Source organism: Penicillium antarcticum (genome assembly GCF_028974205.1).
Source record: "Penicillium antarcticum strain IBT 31339 chromosome Unknown utg000003l_segment0_segment0, whole genome shotgun sequence".
Taxonomy (NCBI): Eukaryota; Fungi; Ascomycota; class Eurotiomycetes; order Eurotiales; family Aspergillaceae; genus Penicillium; species Penicillium antarcticum.
In genome coordinates, this window is record NW_026695301.1 from 846,587 (window position 1) to 867,247 (window position 20,661).

Genomic DNA, 20,661 nt, shown 5'->3' on the forward strand with positions numbered 1-20,661 from the left:
GCGAGTTCACCTTTTGGTGATCACAATGATCCGCTGATTATGAGTTATCAGTATCTTTTTCAGCCTAGGGAATCATACAAGACACAATATAAGATCCAGGGACGTCCAAATTGAAAACTATACAAAATACAGACTACGAATACAAGACTCCACCAGCCGCGGGCCGCGGTCGCCGAAAGCTAGGTGAAGAGGCTCTCGGCTTGCCGAAGGGGCATCCGATCGACTCCACTTGAGTCCACTTCGTCACGCAGGCATCAGATGTTTGAGACTCAGCAGAGCTTTAATAGTTTGGTAATTTATTTCTTTTAAAAGCCACTCCCCCACGACCATGAGCTTATCTCGCTCGAGTCGCTATGGCAAAGGACACTGAAAATGATGCTGTTAAAGCAGCACTCCCACGCCGAATTCCACACTGGCGAATCTTAACAGACCAGGGTGTGGTCACCCCTGAGATAATTGAGTATCCATATGTTGGATCTGGTACAGAAGAAGACCCCTATGTCGTCGAATGGATCCCCAATGACCCGCGCAATCCGATGGAATTTAACACAACCTTGAAATGGATGTATACCGTTACCGTCGCCTTTGCCACGTTCGCCGTGTCTCTCTCTTCCTCTGCCTACGCCGGCAGTATCAATGAAGTGGTCAGTGATCTGAATGCCAGCGAGGAAGTCGCTACTCTCGGTGTCTCAATGTTCGTCATTGGATTCGCGGTCGGTCCCTTGCTTTGGGCACCACTGTGTGAGCTCATCGGCCGTCAGATCGTGTTCCTCGGAACGTTCCTTGCGTTATCGGTGTTCTGCGCGGGCGCAGCAGGCTCGCAGAACATCTGGACACTGATCATCCTCCGCTTTTTCGCCGGCTCCTTCGGCTCATCACCACTCACCAATGCCGGCGGCGTCATCGCTGACATTTTCACCGCCGAACATCGAGGTCTAGCAACAAGCCTATTCGCCGGTGCGCCATTCCTAGGCCCAACAATGGGCCCAGTGATAGGAGGCTTCCTAGGCGAAAACGCCGGCTGGCAATGGGTCCAAGGTTTCCTAGCCGTCTTTACAGGCCTGATCTGGATGGTCGAAAGCCTTCTAATCCCAGAAACCTACGCACCAGTCCTCCTAGCCAAACGAGCCCAGCGACTTTCATCCCTAAGCGGCAAAGTCTACCGCAGCAAAGTGGAAATCGAGCGCGGGCGCGTCTCACCAAGAGATGCATTCACTACTGCCCTAGGAAGACCCTGGATCCTCCTCTTCTCCGAACCAATTGTCCTCCTCCTATCCCTCTACATGGCCATCGTTTACGGAACTCTCTACATGCTCTTCGATGCCTTCCCAATCATCTTCCAGGAAATCCGTGGTTGGAGCGAGGGTGTCGGTTCTCTACCCTTCCTAGCTGTGATGATCGGTATGATGGCCGCCGTCGGCGTAAACATGTACGACAACAAACGCTACGTGAAAATCCACAAAGCGCACAATGGCTTCGCGCCGCCGGAGGCTCGTCTCCCGCCGACGATGTGGGGTGGTCTCGCTATCCCGATCGGGCTATTCTGGTTCGCGTGGACGAATTCCGCGTCGATCCCATGGATTGTGTGCGTGCTTGCCACTACGCCGTTTGGGTTCGGGATGGTATTTGTTTTCTTGGGGATTATGAACTACCTCATTGATGCGTATACCATTTACGCTGCGTCGGTGCTTGCTGCGAATTCCATTATTCGGAGTTGTTTCGGTGCTGGGTTCCCGCTTTTCACGACGTATATGTATCACAATCTTGGGATTCATTGGGCGTCGTGTGTACCTGCTTTCTTGGCACTTACTTGTTGTCCTTTCCCTTTTATCTTTTATCGGTATGGGCCTGCTATTCGGCGGAAGTGCAAGTATGCCGCTGAAGCTGATGATTTCATGCGCACTTTGGCCAAGAAGGCTGGTGTTCAGGGGGATGGGGGTGATAATGAGAAGAGGGATGAGATTGTGGCCGAGGCTGTTGTTGATGGGTCTCAGGCCCCAGAAGCGATGTTTGATGCTGATGCTGATGATGCGTCGGTCTCTTCTCGGTCATCTCTTGAGCGGACGGGCACTTACGAGGCTAACCCTTATGACATTGACCGTGTGAACACTCGCAATTCTGCCATTACTCAGCGATCACAGTCGAGTACTGGTTGGAAGCTGTTTGGACGCAAGTGACGACCCCAGTTTTGTCGTTGCAATAGTGATCTGAATGGAGAAAGAAGGGGTTGACCGCGCTCCTTTGCTGGAGACTTCAACAGCCCCCTAGCTGTTTGTACATAATGATAATCCCAATTAAAATTACAGATAATTAATTGAAATCAAGCATATTCATGTGTCATTATCATTTCAGTTGTAAAAAAATCATCGTCCACTCTCCAACCATCACCAAGCCAGCCTAGAAATCCGCCTAAAAGTCGGCAGCATCAGGCAACCTCTCAGGAGTATCATCACGGAAACTATTAGTGAGCAACCCCCCAAAAGAAGGCGACCAATCAACCCTCGGCGAAAGGGAATCCAACCCCCAAAGCTCCGACACAAACTTAATAATCGAGGTATGCGTAAATTCATTACCGCCATCAGGGGCATGTTGCACAACCCCCTTCTCCACCCAAGGCGAGATAAGCACAGTAGGAACACGCACACCAAGACGATCAAAGTGGAAAGTATACTGCTCGCCATCACCGGCAGCCTCAGTATAAGTAAGACTATCACCAGCCGGGACATCCGTGGGGGGCGAAACATGGTCCGCGAACCCGCCGTGTTCATCCCAGGTCAGAATGAAGAGGGTCTCGTTCCACTGCGGTGAGTTACGAACTGCTTCGTAGATGCCCTTGACGAAGTTCTCGCCCATGTTTATGGGTGAGGGAGGGTGCATGGACATGTAATTGCAGCATTCGGGGTTGATCCATGTGAATTGGGGGAGGTTGCCTGCCTTGGCGTCTGTGTAGAATTGGTCGATGGGGAGGACGTTGTCCTTTGCGTTTTTGGCTGTCCAGTCGTAGAATAGGGCGTCGGGCAGGAAGGCTGGACTGGATTGGGTTGAGTTTTCGTAGTTCTTCCATGTGATGCCTTTCTCCGAGAGTTGTTCAAAGATTGACTTTTGGGGTAGGGCTGACTTTAGGAAATCGTCGTCGTTTTTGCCGTGGCCATGCGATGTGCCCGAGGTGAGGTAGGCTCGGTTTGGGTTTGTGGGGCCGGGAACGGCGGCGAACCATCTGTCGAAGAGGACGTAGTTTTGTGCTAGGCTGTTGAAGACTGGGATGTGGTCTGGTGTGAAGTAGTTGATCGCTTCGGCTGCTCGCGCCAGGTCATCTTTTGGGTAGGAGGCGCGCTGCTCGCTGATGAACCCGTTCATGTCTGGTTGGGCTCCTGAGACGGGGTGGTAGGTGCCGAAGACTTGCATGTTACCACCCGAAATACTGTGGTTTGGGTCATCGGAGGCGATGTTCTTTGCGATAGGGTTGGCGCAGACTTGGGGAGAGTCTGGCAGAGAGACATCGGCCGGGTTGCAGTATTGAGGGTTCTGCGGGCCATCAATGCTAGGATCGTAGTCTAGACCGCCAGCGAAGTGGTCAAAAGACAGATTTTCCTGCACCAAGACGACGATATTTTTGATGTTGCTGGAACCCGACGAGGCGGGGAGCGCCGCGGCGCCAAGACTTAGGGCTGTAAGTAACAAAGAACGCGCCATGTTTGAGTTGGAAAACTTACATTCGAGGAACCGGCCACTATAAGTAATTTGCTATTCCCTGCAGCTCCCCCAACATCCTCTTAGATGCCTCTTTAGCTGCATGTGCCGCATGGTCCAACTACAATATGCAGCAGCAGCACGCTGTCGATCATCAACAGCACTGGATCCCCCGCGTCGGTGCATGGGCCGCAGGCTCAATTTTATTGGCCAAGCGACCCCCTTGTCTCCGAGCCACGATTTTGAGGACGATCAGATGTTCTTATCTTCATCTTGTTTCTAACGGAGAATGAACATCTGATGTTTTGGAAATGTTCAAGGGGGTAGTTGAAAAAACCCCGTGTTCTGTGCTTGATTTGCAACACTTTGCAACACTAACCGTGTTAAACTCGTGACAATCACTGCATCTTTGCTGTATGCAAGAATTACGGTGAGTCGGTAAGACCAGCATTGACTCAGGCCAGGGTCCATCTAGTCTCCTTGGCTGGACCAGGTTTTCTTGGTTTTGCCCTTAATTTTCAAGTGCTTCATTTCAGATCACAACATACAGTTCAATAGTTTCGGACGATACGTCATAATCTTTATTCCCTAACTTATCTGTTGCATTCAAAGGTGTTTCCCCGCCTGACTTGTGAAATTCCCTGGTTAGTATGTCCTGGTGTGCAGCGCTCTTTATTGTGATCATGTCTCGAGATGATCTGGTCCTATGACTGTCGAATTTCATTTGAACATCGTCTGAATACCACCCTCTATGCTAAGCGATTCATTCTATATGTCATAAGATCACATTTCTGGATGAAGCCGGGTTGAATTTAGCGGGGAAGTCTGTATGAAGTTTAGACGGTCGGAGATTTTATGGGGAAGGTCATCTGATAAAATCATGTTTGGGGGAATTTGGAGACCAATTCAGGATCAGAGAAAATAGATGAAAACAAATGGAATGGCTTTGGTTAAGCCACGAAATATCGATGCCTAAGATGTCAGACTGCAAACATAGCCTCATAGCCTCATAGCCTCATAGCTTCCCGAAGCCTACGGCTTCACTAAACGAACGGACCAATCAGAACCTCGGAAAAATTAGGCTGCTTTTTAACTATTGTCTAAGATGTCCGTCGAGGCAGAATTCAATCAATCAGCTTGTTCACTGCTAGCCCCCAAGCTTGGCTGAGGATTGGACCCATCTCACTCTATGCATGGACTTGAGGCTGTCGTCGGCTTGATTGGTTCGCTCGTTTAAGGTCAGAAATGATGAAGGATACGATTTGCAAAAATAGAATCTTATCTTCGAGGTTGAGATATATAACTCCAGTCAAGGATGGTGATTAGAATAGATATCATCAACTCACCTTCAGGTTTTCTATCATGGCCCCGACCGCGACTACTTTGCCTGCATCGTCTACCACTTCCACAGCTTCTGCAACCTGTATCAGTGTTGCTCCTGGGAAGAATGGATACCTTCCACCTGAGTCGTGCGATGTTATTCTATACTATGTTCCATCGTTCGCAGCAGCTATATTATTCTGTGTCCTATTTGGTTTGACTGCCATCATGCATCTCGTCCAAGCATTTATCTACAAAAAGGTTCGTTCCATTCCTATCAGTTACCATCACATCAGCTAATATTCCCATCAAGCCATACGCGTGGGTAATAACTATGGGCTCAGCCTGGGAACTAATAGCCTTTATCTTCCGAGCCCTCCAAACAAGACATCAAAACAACGACAATTACGCCACATTGTTCACAGTCTTCTTCCTTCTAGCCCCAATCTGTAAGAGCCACCCCTACCCAGTATCCCACACTATGCGACAGAAAGTAACAATCAAATCACAGGGATAAACGCCTTCCTATACATGACCCTAGGCCGAATGATCTACTACTACCACCCACAAAAAAATCTAGCAAGAATATCCGCCCAACGCTACGGCCTAATCTTCGTCACATTGGACATAGTCGCCTTCATAGTCCAGCTAGCCGGCGCATCAATGACAACAGGCACAGACACAGAAACCAAAACCGTCCTACTGGGACTGCACATTTACATGGGCGGCATTGGCATGCAGGAATTCTTCATCCTGTGTTTTTTGGGACTGTTTATCCAGTTACATCGGATCATACATCGTATGGAGCGTGACGGAGAGCTGGCGATGGAGAAGGCGCAGGGCGTGTTTTCGTGGCGGTGGTTGTTTTATTCGGTTTATTTTGTGTTGGGAATGATTACTGTAAGTGCTCACCGGATTCTGTCGGTACTGATCAGTCTTGGTTCTAAAGCGATACTGCAGATTCGAATCATCTTCCGCATTGCACAATATGCCCAAGGGACGTCGACCAAAAACCCTGTTCTCACGCATGAGGAGTATGAATACGTTTTCGATGCTGTGCCTATGTTATTCGGGTTGATAGCCCTGAATATCTTCCACCCCGGGAGGATTCTGCAAGGGCCGGACTCGACCTTCCCGAAGAAAAGTCGAGCGGAGAAGAAAGAATTGAAGGCTCAGAAGAAGGCGATTAAGATTGAGAAGAACATGGAAAAGAAGCGGTTGAAGCAGAATGGTTGGGAGCCGTCCGAGTCGGAGAATGGGCACTTTTGTGAGCCGCTCGATGAACGGGTTCAGGTACCGGATGAAAATGTTGGGTCAGGGCGGTTCCACAATGTTTGACGGTTATGGTTGTTGATTTGATTGGCTTGAATGGTTATAATGTAGACTGGTGCGCTTAGATGGTTATATGGCAAATTAGAGTCACTTTCTGCCTTATATTTCGGGCAACAAGATGTGTTTTGTTTCTCTTCCCAATCGAGTAATCGGAAGCGCAAGGCGCGAGGCGATGCCAAACGAGGCAGTTCTCCGTTCTCCCCACCTTCGCGCATTTTCCTGTCCATTCGCTGTATGTTCTTAGTCACCTGGTCTTCTGCCAAGGAAATGCAGCGTAACTTGTGCCTTCATGCAAGTGCACAAGTCCTTCCACAGGGTGAAAGAGGAACCACCTGTATACTCTAATGTGCAGAGCAGCTTTCATGCACACTAGCAAAGGTGCGAAAAAAATATGAAATCCTCAAAATTTTACTTTTCAAACGGATATACAACAATATGCAAAATATATACTGAGCCCAATCTATAGCCGTAACAAAAGAGAGTCATAACCCTGTGACGAGATCAACTCAAAGCTCAAAGCTCAACAAACTCGCCCCGAAGTAACTCATCAGCCTTAATTTCTTTCAGATAACCGGCGATCTTAGTAGTCATAGTATCAATCTCATAACCAAAGAACTGATAAGCCGCCTTACCAGGCAAACTGTGGCCGAAGCGAGTGATATGGATGCCGGCATCCGCATACCGCTCCCAACCGTTAGGAGCATAGGGCTCGATAACGACAGCGGGGATACCAAGGTGGCGACGGAGGGTATCGCGTTTGTATTGTAGTGACTGCTTTTCGAACAAGCGCTGGCAAGGGAAACTGATGACACGGGCGTTGATACCCTCTGTCTTGAGTTGCTCGGCGACTTCCAATGCGAAGGAGAGCTCGGCGCCGACACCGATAAGAGTGACGGTTGCTGACTCGTCCTCTGAGAGGACGTATGCGCCTAGGGCGACGCTGTTGCGGCGGGTTTGCGAGAGCTGAGGGAGAGTCTGGCGGGAGGTGGAAATGATACTGGGGGTGTTTTTGGCACCGATGGCGGCGAGCCAGGCGCCGGCTGTTTCTTCGCTATCACCGGGGCGGATATAGAGGAGGTTTGGCATGGCGCGGTAGAGATTGGCTAGCTCGATTGGCTGATGGGTTGGGCCGTCTTCGCCCATGCCGATTGAGTCGTGGGTGGCGACATGGATGATTTGGAGGTGTTGGAGGGCGCCCATGCGCACTGCTGGTGCAGCGTACAGGTAGAACATGAAGAAGGTGGATGTTACGGGGATGATGGTGTTGGGGGAGTAGGCGGCGAGGCCGTTGGAGATGGCAGCCATAGCATGTTCACGGACACCGTAGTGGATGTAGCGGCCAGAGTAGTTGCCGTTGATACCGCAGGTTGTTTTGAGGTCGGGCTAGGTATATAGTTAATGAGGGTCTCGCTAGTACTAGAAGAGTCCACACTTACATGCTGGAAGTCAACCTTGCCAGGCCAAATCATGTTCACAGATGGGGAGAGATCCGCAGTACCAACCATGAAAGAGTTCACATCCTTAGCAATGGGGTTGAACACCAGACCAGACGCAGCACGAGTAGCAGTAGGCTTGCCAGGAAAGCTGGCGGGGATCTTCTCTTGCCAGTTGGTAGGAAGCTCTCCACGAACGCGAGCCTGGAACTCAGCTCCAATTCCAGGGTGCTGAGCAGAGTATTCTTTGACTTGCTGCTCCCATTCCTGAACCCATTGCTCTCCACGCTCAGGCAAACCCTGGAAGAATCGGCGCACAGTCTCACCAATGACAAAGTGCTCCTCGGGGTTGAAGCCATAGGCACTCTTCATATCGGCAATGCTCTCAGCGCCAAAGGCAGCACCATGAGCGTTCGCAGTACCGGCGACGCTGCTGTGAAGACCAATAACAGTCTTCACATTGATGAAAGTGGGCTTGTCGGTAGATGCGCGAGCCTGCTCGAGCGCGGTAACAATACCCTCGATATCGAAACAGCCATCGGCAATATCAATGACGTTCCAGCCACAGGCAATCATTTTGGCGTTCACATCCTCGGTGTTGGTAAGGTCGACGGAGCCATCGCAGGTGATCTGGTTGTTATCATAGATGACCGTGAGGTTGTTCAAGCGGAAGTGTCCAGCGATAGAAATGGCTTCAAGACCGACACCCTCCTGCAAGCAAGCGTCACCGATCATACACCAGGTGTGGTTGTTCACCACGTCGAAGCCGGGGCGGTTGTAGGTTGCGGCGAGGTTCTTGGTTGCCATCGCAAGACCGACGGCGTTGGCAATACCTTGGCCCAGGGGTCCGGTTGTAACTTCAATTCCTTCGTGTTCAATTTCTGGGTGTCCGGGACATAGCGCATCTACGCGATCTGAGTGGTAGGACTTGAGCTGGTCGAAGGTCATGTCCTTGTAGCCAGTAAGGTGGAGGAAAGAGTACTGGAAGAGACAAGTGTGGCCTATACTTGTATCAGCTCATGCCTATCAACCAAACATTTTTCAAGCTTACCGTTGGATAAAACGAAGCGATCACGGTTGAAGAAGCCCGGAGTGTGGGGTGCATAGCGCATCACATACTTCCACAGCGAAACACCGATCGCAGCCATACCAATGGCACCACTATTATCGCATTAATTTCGCGAAACAACAAGTTGTTATCTGAGAGTCATACCCAGGGTGTCCGCCATTGAACTGCTGGCAAAGGTCGGCAATGAGCAACCGGAAGGTCTTGAGCACCAAGTCATGGTCCTTGGAGAGCTTCTGCACCAAGGGCAAGGCTGATTTGTGGCCGACGCCGTTCTGAATTTCGACAGTCATGATGTATAGATAGAATGTGCAAAGCGAAACTTCAAAATCCAGATTCAAAGCTGCAGGGGAGTTCCTTCAAATAATGCGCGCGGTGATGCTTAATATTTCCTAATTGGGATATAGTTAGCCCCGCCCATCAGGGTATCTTTCGGCCCTCAGAACTTCGGATTTGAAGTTGATTTGGGGATGACCAGACCAGTTGTGAATGCGTCATATTGATCACCGAGTCTTTGGCAGTAGCGATCTGGTGTCTTGAGGCTATCGCCAACATTATGAGTGTCCGGTGAGTTAGGGCTTGATGACCTATACAGAGACAAGTGCGTCTAGAGCTATACCTATAACTATATCTGCCGTCAATGGTAGTTTTCTAAAACACGAGCAATACACACTCTCTCCTACGTATCTGTACGATGTCGCACTATGCACTGTGTAATGATTTCACCCGAACCCCCGCGACTGACTCCCCCGGCTATCGCCAAACTGCACCAAACCGGGGGCCCCACAGAACAGAACAGGCATCTTGAGCCACAACCTACTGAATAAAGAGTCCATTGACACTTAAGAGCAGCCCTTTCTCTTTCTGCAACTTTGTCACTCTCAATCACAAACAAAATGGCTCCCTCAGTACTCGTGGATCAGAACAACCTGGTGGCAGCACCAACAAAGTCGCAAGTAAGCCACCGCATCGCCATCAAGGCCTCACACCCAAATCCTTCACTACAAGTAACAGCCGACCACAACCTGAAATCAGTCGAAGCGCCAATCTACGCCCCCAGAGCAGGCGAGGCCCTAGTCCACATCAAAGCGACCGGAATTTGCGGCTCAGATATTCATTTCTGGAAGACCGGGCGTATTGGCTCGTTAGTGTTTGAAGGTGACTGCATTATTGGCCATGAAGCCTCGGGTATTGTACTGCAATGCGGAGAAGGTGTTGACCATTTGAAGCCTGGTATGTTTACATGCTTGCGATATTTCGTTGCTAGGTGTTGCGATCTGAGGCACTAATATACCCTCAATAGGCGACAGGGTAGCAGTTGAGCCTGGCATCCCTTGTGAACACTGCTTCCTCTGCGACGACGGACGCTACAACCTATGCGAAGATGTCCAGTTCGCCGGTGTCTACCCATACGAAGGAACCATGCAGCGGTACAAGAACCACCCCGCAAAATGGCTGCATAAGCTACCGGAAAACGTGACATTCGCCGAAGGCGCCCTCCTTGAGCCACTGTCTGTCGTCATGAACGGAATTACATCAGCCGGCCTCTCACTTGGTCGGGGTGTGGTTGTCTGCGGTGCTGGGCCTATCGGGCTGATTGCGTTGGCTGCTGCTCGTGCCTCGGGCGCTCATCCCGTTGTCGTCACAGACCTCGAACCTTCTCGTTTGGACTTTGCGAAGAAGTTTGTTCCTTCTTGTATCACCTACCAGGTTGATCGCACAAAGGATGCGCAGGGCAATGCGCAGGCTATTCGCGCGCTGTTCGGGTCCCAGGAGTATGTAGCTCCTGAGACTGTGCTTGAGTGTACTGGTGTCGAGAGCAGTGTTTGTACTGCGGCGTATACTGCGCGCCGAGGCGGCACAGTTATGGTTATTGGAGTGGGCAAGGCCATTATGAATAACTTGCCCTTTATGCATTTGTCGCTTGCCGAGGTGAGTTCTTTGATTCCGCGGTGAATTGTGCTTCTTGCTGACTCATGTAGATTGATCTTCGATTCATTAATCGTTACCGTGATACATGGCCTCCGGCTATTGCTTGTTTGGATGGTGGAATTTTGGACTTGAAGATGCTTGTTTCGCACGTATTCCCGCTTGAAAAGGCGCAGGACGCGTTGCATCTTTGTGCTGATACTAGCAATGGTAGTATCAAAGTTTTGATTGTGGATGAGGAGGATGCTTCGCTATAGATGTGCGCATTATGGCAAATTTGAATGATAGAAATGCAACATTGACGATGATGTTTGTAGAGTAATGAGATGTTTCATTATTGCGGTAGTAGACGCAGCCCCGAACCGATGTGACGAGTCACATATGAAAATTTAGCAATGAGAAGTTGATAATACAAGCCAGTTCAAACCATGCAAGAAGTATAGAAAGCGCCAATCTTCCCATCTAGTTCCTTTTGTGCTCTTAGAAGGAGAATGAGTTTTGGCAGAAGATTGAATTGATAACGGGGATCGGGTCCTTCGATGTGTGAGTGCCGGCGGCGAGGAACGTGTTATGACCGGTGCATAAGGGGCCACTGCAAGGTCGTTAGCAGTCTCCGGTTTATCGAGGTGCTCAGACTTACGTGAAGAGACGACAGGGCTTTTTCAGCGAAATCGTGAGAACGTCTCTGTACATTGCGTTAGCCTCAGTCAGTGCATGATTGATCCTTCAGCTTACTCTTCGTCGAGATCGTCGCATTCATTCACAAGTACACTAACACCGTGGCTCTTTTCTGCTGTTTCAATGCCAACCTAAATGGCGATTTTAGCAATCATGTCCAGATTTCTGAAGCAGAGATCCATACCAGTGTTTTCTGGGGATCACTCTTGGCAGCTGATGCTGAGAAAAGCATCAAGCTCAGAAGCGATAGTTGTTTGAGGCCATACATGATGATGCAGATGATAGTCAACGATATCGTGGTACTAGACAGGAGAAGGCAGATTGTAGATAATCGCAACCACTTTGAAGGTGCGGATGAAATTACTGTTTATACAAGGAGATGCCATCTGTCTTTTCCATCCCTTGCGTCTGTCCCTGTGAGTGCCAGGGGTCATCACAAACAAACAGTTCAGGGACACCCTTTCCAGGAGCGATCGCCCTTGGGTTGTGATCGGTATGTGAATGACTATTGATTGGGCTGCAGCTACAGTAGTGGGCCCCGGGTGACCCCCCCCGGAATATGAAGTCTTACTGTACAGTAGGGCTAAGCTGAAATTACCGTTCTACTGTCACTTTCACTGCCTAGATTTCGTGATTTAGGTACTATGACAGAGTCACCTAACGCTCCAGGATGGGTCTTGCCTCTGTGTATTCTCTTCGAAGGTAAATTCTATATTGAAGCAGCCCACGCATTATGACCGTCATACTACCAAAGCTCTTTTGATCACTGAGAGGTTTTGACATCCATTCATATTGCCCAAATATTCCTGGGATTTTTGCGTGTTGTGTTAATACTTCTTGGATGAGAAGCATCAAATAAGCTCATATTGGACTGTTTCACCGTAGCGAAATTTCAACTCGGTAAGATAATTATGAGAGTCTAGGTTGTACCGAAGAGTGTGTGATTACCTTTGGCGATTTTATGCTTGGAGTGCATAGTCTAACACCGGCGAGAGCGAAACGTGTAGAGTAAGCTACCGTCGCCATCTTTGCGACTAGCACAAATGATGGCGAAAAAGTCAAGAGATTTACGTTCAAGAAGCTGGGCTCTATACGTACCTGCGCAGTCTTCGCAGTCCAGCCCATACGCTGTTGGTACTCCTTTCACTTCACCTCAGGTTAACAGCACTGGAGCTGTTTCCGAAAATCTTGTTTGAATTTCTCTAATAATAGAAAATATCGAAATAGCAGAATAGTTCTATCATTGGACAAGCCAGAGGCTCAGATCTTAGACCATTCACTTTCCCGGATCGAAATATAAAAAGCCTGTGAATTGCCTGTTCGAATTAGTTTTGCTTTTCTAGAATCGGTATCCAAATACTACGGTTATGTACAGTAAACTCCTTTAAGACCAAGGGTCTAGTGCAGAGACAGCACTAGTGCAATCATTAGTACATGTCAAGTCTTGAATAAATGTATTGTGATTACTCGGCAGTGCCGGTTCGCTAGTGCTAAATATGGCGACTTCACCCAGTTGTTGCTATATCACGAAGTCAACAAAAGCGAAGATGAAAGGTAAATAAACGCGAACATGACAATTTATTATACACGCGTTTATTTTATTGTGTTTCCTATCTAGGACAGGCTGTCTCAATGTCGGAAGGGTCCTTCGACTTTTTCCTGGAAATAGCTAGGCCCAATTGAGGTTTGATTGCTTTATGCAGCTAAAATCCTTCCGGCAGTGATAATTCGCCCGTTCATCATCTTCTCTCCACATCTACCACTAAAGCCCCTTTCTGGTTGGTCGGTCGTGTTATGATCAGCACACTAGCACGAGGTTGTAGCACTTTCAGCCCTCAGCTTCAGGGATCAGACAATGCTGTGGGTTTCAAAGTCCGACTAGTGTACGGGGGCCAGCCAGCCGCCCCATTTTCTTCATGTTTGCTTGCTTTTATTCTTCTTCGTCCTTGAAACATGGCATCCAAAGGTGTTCGCCGTATCAGGCCAGTGGGAAATGGATTTACTCTTTCAAATGGTACCACGGGGGAGAGTTCGCGATTTCAAATCAAAGGTAGATGCACTTTTAAATCATTTCCCCGGGTCGAGCTGACTGATCGAATTTGAGGCGTCGCCTATATCTGGGACACGAATACCGCAGGTTATACTGATCTCTTGGCCGATGAGGAACAATGTGCAATCGATGCCCCCTTAATGAAAGAACTGGGGGTCAATGTGATTAGTGTGTATGCTGTTGATGCAACTAAGAACCACGACAAGTGCATGCAGACCTTTTACGATAATGGCATCTATGTTATCGCCAATTTGGAGGGCACCTGGGCCATGGTAACTGGTCGCAAGACATTCCAAGGGTGTTAAGAAAGGGATTCTAATTTCTGTGATAGGGCAATAATACCTGGGATATGTACTACTTCGAGCAATACTCTGCTGTCCTCGATGCACTCGCAGGGTACGATAATACCCTGGGGCTGATTGTGAGCAACCAAAATATTGCTACTGGTACGATGACCTTCTTAAAAACGTTGCTGCTGTGCTGATATCTTTGAATAGATAGTCAGATCGACAACGCATCATCTTTAAAGGCTGCGGTGAGAGATATGAAGGCATACGCCAATGCCAGAGGATATCGAAATTTACCTATCGGGTACTACACGACGATGCTCACCTCGACTAATTGGCTCAAACTGGGAGAGTATCTTGCATGTGGAAATAGCAGCAATGCCATCGATTTCCTTGGACTGGATCTGTATACCTGGTGCGGAAGCTCGTCCATTGAAAGCTCCGGTTACGACGACTACCTAAAGCAATCAGCAGATCTGGGGATTCCAATATTCCTTTCCGAAGATGGTTGCAGTTCAACAACGCCGCGAACCTTTGGTGACCAGGCCGCCGTGTTTGGGTCGGTAGAGTCCACTTACTGGAGTGGTGCTATCATATATGGATGGCGAGAAGAGTACGAGGCTTTCTTTGGCTTTCTTGTGCTACGGCAGTACACAAGCTGACATATCTTCACAGAGTATTGAGCCCCGGACGAGGACTGGTGTCATATCCAAATGTGACTGGGGCTTCATCAGCGGCGGCCACTCCGACGCTGCTGGCCGACTATACTAACCTCCAGAATCAGTGGGCTTCCGTTACCACAAGCTCACATACGATTCGTGTCACAACTGCACCTGCGTGCCCTACATCCAGTACCAGTCTCTGGACTTTAAATCCCTTAGCTTCCCTGCCGACGATATCGGGCCTTGACTTTGCGACCGTAAAGGAGGCCAGCCTCACGCGTCTTTCAACAAGTCCCAGCGCTGGGGCCAGCGATAGAACCAGCACCGGCAGTGCGAGCTTTCCAAGCTCATCTGGAACTCTGAGTGATTCTGACCCAATGTCTGGTACTTCGGGTGATTCTGACGCAAAATTGCGGATTGGTGTGGGCGTTGGGGTCGGCGTCGGCGTAGGGCTGCTGTTGATGGCCGCAGCATTGTTCTTCTGGTGCCGCCGGAGAAAACCCAAGAACACTAAATCTAATCCAGAGGGATTTCAGAATGAGCAGAAGCACCCCCGGGAATTGGAAGGCGAATGGACTGCTCCGGAGATGAGTGGGAGCCCCAGCGCCGCAGTAAATCCGAAAGAGATCTTTTCCACGGAAATTCTCGAGGCCAGCGCGGCAAAGAACCACACTCAAGGGGACTTGAATGCAGTGGAATTAGATACGGCTAGTGCCACTCTAGGCCGAGGGAGTAGCTCTTCGCCTGTGCCTGTTCCTGTTCCCCCAATCGTCTCAAATCCAGTCTTCGAAACAGAAGCTGTAAGGTCGACCTTAGGAAACTCGGGCTTAGATGAGCTAGCTGAGGAGGCAGACATTGCAGTTCAGGAACTTGGGTTTATCAACTTGCGCAAACGGGCTTTGGCCGTTCAAGCAGAAGCCCTCAAGAGGAGCCCCGAGTCCATGGCAGGAAGGAAGGGGGAAGAATACCGAGAGCTGCTTCAAAGAGAAGAGAAGATTACGGCTAGACTGGAAGATATTGAAAGCCAGCAAAGAAGATCTGATTTAGTGGCTTAAATTAGTTGAAAGGATGCAGAGATGGAATGTGTCGCAACTCGCGTGATCCATTAGCACAAGTCTTCTGCCCAGAGCTAAATTATCCGTAATAGTGAAAAAGGAATAAGAAATAAACAAAATGGTACAATCCTGCTAGAGCTCATTTTCCAAATCTGTTTATGAACCCCTTAGCATAAATCGTCACCACAAAATCCTGGCACTGGTACCACTCATGGCCAGACCATCTCGGGCAAGGGAAACACTATGAACAGATAGTCTAAGGCACCCTTTCTAAGATACTTACCCTAGAGTTGTGGTTGGTATATGGTTGATTAATGACTGTGCTATACTTTTTTGGTCAGGGGTTAGCCCCCTAAGTAGGAAGTCCTAGGGCTAGGTGTTATAATTAGGTCGATATGGCATGAAGCTAGAAGGACAAGAGTAAACCTCATAGGTATCTGGCAGGGTATAATGCATCAAGCAACTTCAAAAGGCGCTCGTTACTCGATTCGTCCAGGTGTATGGGCCGGGAGTTCATTTCGAACACGAGAAAGATCGTATAGCTCACCCATCCTTTGCTTATTTTCACTCAGTTTACTAAATTCATTATTGAAGCCAGATACAGTACCAGACTTGCCACGATCTACAAAAGCTCCTTGTGATTCGCTAGATCTTCTCGACTGATACCAACGGCGAGATATAAACCATGTGAGGGCCACGATAATAAGTAGACCACTGACACCACCGCCCACAGCTCCTGCAATCAGACCACCACTTGTAGATGAGCTCGAAGACTCCGGGGCGGCAGTCGTAGTATTCGCCGGTAGGGCTGAAGCGGTTGAAGTACTCAAGGCAGCTGTTCACGTTCGTCAGTCAGTTCGTTTCCTATTACCGGACTTGAGCATAGGGAAATGGTGACATACTTGGAGAAAGTCCCAAGTTCTTCGCATTCGTGAAACTTGCATTCTGAGTTCCAGCATAGACATCATCAGGATCCCCACAGCCATACGAGCCATGCGAATTTGTATAGCCGGTCAGCCCAGGGTCACAGCAAAACTATCCATCTTTCCACCACAGATGCAACGTTGAATTTGAACATTGCTTTGGAACTTCGCCCGTTGTGTCACTGAGAACACATTGTGTCACTGAGAACACATTGTGTCACTGAGAACACATTGTGTCACTGAGAACACATTGTGTCACTGAGAACACATTGTGTCACTGAGAACACATTGTGTAACTGATAACACATTGTGTATTGCTGGTTGTAATCTGAACGAATGAGAAATGATAAAGGCAGTCGATACATCATATTTGCACGCTACTAGATTCAAACAAAGCAAAGACCACTGTAAAAAAACCTGATAGGATCAGATATATCTATGGAGATGTGATAAGAATCCCGGGTATTCACAACAACACCGAAGCTGATCATGCATCGCAACGAAATAAAAAATTCGACGAAATGGGGAAATGAGAAGAGTAAAAAGAGATAACAGCAGAAAGGGAGACAAACAGTCAATTCCAACCATGCGAACGCCAGCCAACCACAGATCAGACAAATGCAGGCAATAACTATCCTAAACAACCTTCCCCCCATTCCGAATCCACTCCCTCAACCGCCCAAGATCCAGTATACACTCACGATGCAGCTCACAAGCAACATCCCAATGCTTCCGCACCTGGATATCCTCCTCGACACCCCTCAGATAAGCACTAAAGCCACCCTTCGAGGATCCAGGAACAAGGAACTCATCAAGATCATCTGCATCTTCACGAATCTTCGTCTTGGCATTTGCACCATTGCTATCGTCATCGTCTGCGCCATTGATTTTCAGGCGTGATGAGTCACCGACGGCACTAATCCAGCCTGGAGCCAGGCCTGTTTCGTTCGCTTCCTGGCGAGCGTTGAAGTGCTTCAGCATGCGGCGGTTGAATGCGTTCCATTCGTGCATGTATGTTCCCATCGCGGAGACGTACCACTGCCATTTATCGCGGGAGAGGACGATTTGTGTAGAAGTTGGGTCGAGGGGTGCGGGTTTGGGAGCCCAGGGTCGTCTGGGTGGGTTTGGGAGCTGGAGTTCTCGGGGTTTGATATCGCGTTTGGTGGTGGTTTGCTGCTTGGCTTGGGACTCGAACGGGAGGGTGGCGTGGACGTCTTCTAGGTTCTCGATGCCTCCGCCGGTTGTGCTAGAGAAGGGGACGGTGTTGCGGAGATTTTCGAGGTTGAAGAGAGGGGCGCGGGCGTCTGCATTTGCTGCGGATGCTTCTGCTTTTGGCGGAGTTTTGGTCTTCTTGACTGGAGGTGCATCCGGCGCGTGAGAGCCCAGGTCGGGATAGCTTGCACTGGTAGAGCTTGGGCCATCTGATCCGTCAACGGAAACTTTTCCTGGTACACACGGAATATCTGGAGGCGTGGGGAGGTCATCGTCTAGATCCATTGCTTCAACATCTGGTGTTGCTGTGCCGTTTGGCTGGGTAGAACCCTCGCCATTGATCGTTTCCTCTGCCTCATCCGCCTCAGTTGTCACATTCGCTGGCTGTGGATGACTGCGCAACTTGGTAGCCCTGGGTTGCTTCTTAGGGCTCCGAGACTGAGGAGGTTTTGCTTGCCGAACGTTCTCAGGCGCTGGGGCCCATGTCATATTTCGTAATGACTCAGCCCACGAGTCCGCGGAGAACTTTGCCTGGGCAAAGGGAGTAGGTTGCTGCTGCTGTTGGGGTGATGTGGGTTGATGGAAAGGAGTAGGACCGAAGGGATTGGGCAAAGGTGACCCAGTTGACGTCTGTGTACCTCGTCGATTATTTGTGCGTCCTCGAGTCTGCGAGTTTGGTGATCTTGGCAGTGATTCCTTGCTTGTGCTTGTCGAAGCCGAGCCGAATAGGTCAAACTGGCCCAAATGTTCCCGCCAGTCTTCGGCGGAGAACTTCTTGTGCAAGTCATTTGTGCTGCTACGCCCGAATGTTGTAGATTGAGGACGCTCCTTTGGTGTTGGCGGGTCATTCCTGTACGTTCAATGTGTCAGAAAAGACAACATGCTACAGAGGACTTGACATACTTAGCCGTAGAGGGGGAACCCGCAGGTTGGTATTGCTGATCTGCCCTGTTCGACCCTTTGGGGAATGCTGCGCTATCCGAGGTGTGTCCTTCGGGGGTATTCCAGTTAGCATATGGATGTCCATAGAGGAAGGTCTGCTATCGCAGCCTTTGAGCTGCCCTAATTTCAGCCTCGTCGAAAGCGAGGCTACATTGCATTATGAAGTGAAAGGGATCCTCACCGGTTCCGGGGCCTGGTCGTTCCTGGCGGTACATATCGGAAACTTTTTGGTTTGGTCGAAGGCGGCTCTTGGGCACCGCTTTGGGTTTGGGCCCATTTGACCGGGGCACATATTCATTGTCCTGGTTGTCTTCCGACTCACTGGCGCTGGTGGAATCATAGTTGTTGGCGGTCTTACTGGGCCTGGGACTGACACTCCTGTGTCTTCCAGATCGACCAGACGTAGGGGTCGTTGGCTTACGTGCATTTGTTTGGTAGGATCCCGAAGGTGTACGCACGCTCTCTGATCGTCCTAGCGGAGTACTAGAAACGAAGGTCCTTTCACCCTTTCCAGTCTGAGAATAGCCACGACTAGTCCGTTCAAACTCGGGACTGAACGGAGGCTGCGGCGGTTCGGGAGCAGCTGGTTTCTTTGCAGTTGGCGGCACAGCGGACTCAAAGTACTGGGTACGAGGTCGTTCAGCTCGGCTACTGCTGCTATAAGCAGAAGTGTTACGAGCCATAGGCTCATCTCCTCCAGCAGCACCAGGCGCAAAGCCCTGCTTCTTTTTGGGAACGTCTGTCTTGGAATATGCCTTCTGGAAGGTCTCGAATGCGGATTTCGGCCTAGGATTGCCAAATGGATGACGCTGCGCACCGGGGCCTGGAGCTGCACCGGGAGCACGACCCGTAGCAGGGTCAAATCCTTGCCATCCATGAGAGCCCCTCATATTCGAAAATCCGCGGAAAGCATCAGCCCTTGTCTGCCCATCGTCCTGCGGTTTCTGCCATTGTTGCGGACCAGCACGCGCATGCGACGCATATCGCCGAGCCCCGGCCGACGGTCCAGTCTGCTGTTTTGGATGCGCCCACTCCGGGGGCGGAGGGCCTGAAGGGGTTGCCGTCGGGCGAGGCCACGCAGATGGTTGTGTTTTGCGTTGGGTATTCGCCTTCGTAGGTGGAGGTCCGTAGAACTTGCCGTAGCCGGCGCGCAAACGATCGGTGTCGTATTTCAACCGTTGCTGGGGGTCACTGAGGATTTCGTTGGCAGCTTGGATAGCTTGGAATTTGGCGTTAAACTCGGCTTCTCGCCCTGGGTTCCTGTCTGGGTGGTACTTGAGCGCTTTTGTTTTTGGTTAGCTGAGCCCCTCAATGAAAATGTGCGCAGCTTGTTCACGGCTCACCTAGCTTTCTGAATTGCTTCTTCACGTCTTCAGCCTCTGCGCTGGGCTGGAGCCCGAGGTCCGCATAGTAATCCCTTCGTACGTCCGACTTCACCATCTTGAGCTTGATCCTGCGGATCCGGCGAGTTTATGGGGTTGTATCGGGCTCAAGGAGCATAATCGATGTTCGAGCAAACGATCCGCGGTCCCACGCATGTCCAGTTCACAAAGCTCAGTTTAGTTCAGCCCAACCCACGAGAATGGTCGAGAATGGTGCACGGAGGTTGGTTCGAAATAGGTCCAGACTGGCAGGAGGAAAACAAAGGGTATGTCGTATGTTCCGCAGCCTGCGCAAGGCAGATTCTGTCGCAAAAGGTCGCAGACGAGTCCGTTGCAGATCGGAAGAACGACAGAGCAGAGCCTCTTGTGTACGCTCGGGATCTCCGTTGGCCGCAGCGTCTACGGCGCTAATCAGATCTCGGCTTGGTGGGAGAAGGTCGGGGATCGGTTGTGTTCGCGACGAATGAACATCTCTCTAAATGGAACCGGGAGAGGTGGGGAGAGAAGTGGAATAGAAATCGGAGTGGGCACCTGATGAGATTAGGCACTTAGGCCCAAGCGTAGATCACAGCCAACGGGAAGCGAGATCTACTGAGGCATTCAAGGTTGGTGTGTTGGCGGGTTTGAAAAAAAGGCGGAGTGTTTGTTTTCGTTGCTGCCCAAGGCATCCCAGGTTTACGCTGTACGTCCACTCCAATTG

General features: G+C 49.9%; 9 protein-coding genes across 9 annotated transcripts; 5 read left to right on the plus strand and 4 right to left on the minus strand.

The window, feature by feature from the left end:
• Positions 1-353: 353 nt before the first annotated feature.
• On the plus strand, positions 354-2,177 carry N7508_003019 (MFS transporter; the record flags this gene model as incomplete). The annotated part of the gene is made up of 1 exon (XM_058461085.1): positions 354-2,177. One exon carries the CDS (start codon positions 354-356, stop codon positions 2,175-2,177), a length of 1,824 nt encoding a protein of 607 aa, XP_058321662.1.
• Positions 2,178-2,409: 232 nt separating this feature from the next.
• N7508_003020 (putative phosphatidylglycerol specific phospholipase) lies at positions 2,410-3,693 on the minus strand (the record flags this gene model as incomplete). The annotated part of the gene is made up of 1 exon (XM_058461086.1): positions 2,410-3,693. The coding sequence occupies one exon, from the start codon at positions 3,691-3,693 to the stop codon at positions 2,410-2,412; it is 1,284 nt and encodes a 427-aa protein (XP_058321663.1).
• Positions 3,694-5,052: 1,359 nt separating this feature from the next.
• N7508_003021 (RTA1 domain-containing protein) lies at positions 5,053-6,348 on the plus strand (the record flags this gene model as incomplete). The annotated part of the gene is made up of 4 exons (XM_058461087.1): positions 5,053-5,271; positions 5,324-5,459; positions 5,522-5,910; positions 5,971-6,348. 4 exons carry the CDS (start codon positions 5,053-5,055, stop codon positions 6,346-6,348), a joined length of 1,122 nt encoding a protein of 373 aa, XP_058321664.1.
• Positions 6,349-6,855: 507 nt separating this feature from the next.
• N7508_003022 (transketolase family protein) lies at positions 6,856-9,134 on the minus strand (the record flags this gene model as incomplete). Its single annotated transcript, XM_058461088.1, has 4 exons — positions 6,856-7,725; positions 7,779-8,776; positions 8,827-8,936; positions 8,989-9,134. The coding sequence occupies 4 exons, from the start codon at positions 9,132-9,134 to the stop codon at positions 6,856-6,858; spliced, it is 2,124 nt and encodes a 707-aa protein (XP_058321665.1).
• Positions 9,135-9,737: 603 nt separating this feature from the next.
• On the plus strand, positions 9,738-11,027 carry N7508_003023 (NAD(P)-dependent alcohol dehydrogenase; the record flags this gene model as incomplete). Its single annotated transcript, XM_058461089.1, has 3 exons — positions 9,738-10,074; positions 10,145-10,773; positions 10,824-11,027. The coding sequence occupies 3 exons, from the start codon at positions 9,738-9,740 to the stop codon at positions 11,025-11,027; spliced, it is 1,170 nt and encodes a 389-aa protein (XP_058321666.1).
• Positions 11,028-11,250: 223 nt separating this feature from the next.
• N7508_003024 (uncharacterized protein) lies at positions 11,251-11,716 on the minus strand (the record flags this gene model as incomplete). Its single annotated transcript, XM_058461090.1, has 4 exons — positions 11,251-11,362; positions 11,411-11,455; positions 11,506-11,579; positions 11,633-11,716. 4 exons carry the CDS (start codon positions 11,714-11,716, stop codon positions 11,251-11,253), a joined length of 315 nt encoding a protein of 104 aa, XP_058321667.1.
• A 1,685-nt stretch (positions 11,717-13,401) lies between these two features.
• Positions 13,402-15,502, plus strand: N7508_003025 (uncharacterized protein; the record flags this gene model as incomplete). Its single annotated transcript, XM_058461091.1, has 5 exons — positions 13,402-13,498; positions 13,553-13,770; positions 13,830-13,944; positions 13,996-14,398; positions 14,461-15,502. 5 exons carry the CDS (start codon positions 13,402-13,404, stop codon positions 15,500-15,502), a joined length of 1,875 nt encoding a protein of 624 aa, XP_058321668.1.
• Positions 15,503-17,061: 1,559 nt separating this feature from the next.
• On the minus strand, positions 17,062-20,019 carry N7508_003026 (uncharacterized protein; the record flags this gene model as incomplete). The annotated part of the gene is made up of 4 exons (XM_058461092.1): positions 17,062-18,487; positions 18,541-18,628; positions 18,761-19,861; positions 19,923-20,019. The coding sequence occupies 4 exons, from the start codon at positions 20,017-20,019 to the stop codon at positions 17,062-17,064; spliced, it is 2,712 nt and encodes a 903-aa protein (XP_058321669.1).
• A 65-nt stretch (positions 20,020-20,084) lies between these two features.
• Positions 20,085-20,372, plus strand: N7508_003027 (uncharacterized protein; the record flags this gene model as incomplete). The annotated part of the gene is made up of 2 exons (XM_058461093.1): positions 20,085-20,227; positions 20,258-20,372. 2 exons carry the CDS (start codon positions 20,085-20,087, stop codon positions 20,370-20,372), a joined length of 258 nt encoding a protein of 85 aa, XP_058321670.1.
• Between the last annotated feature and the right edge of the window lie 289 nt (positions 20,373-20,661).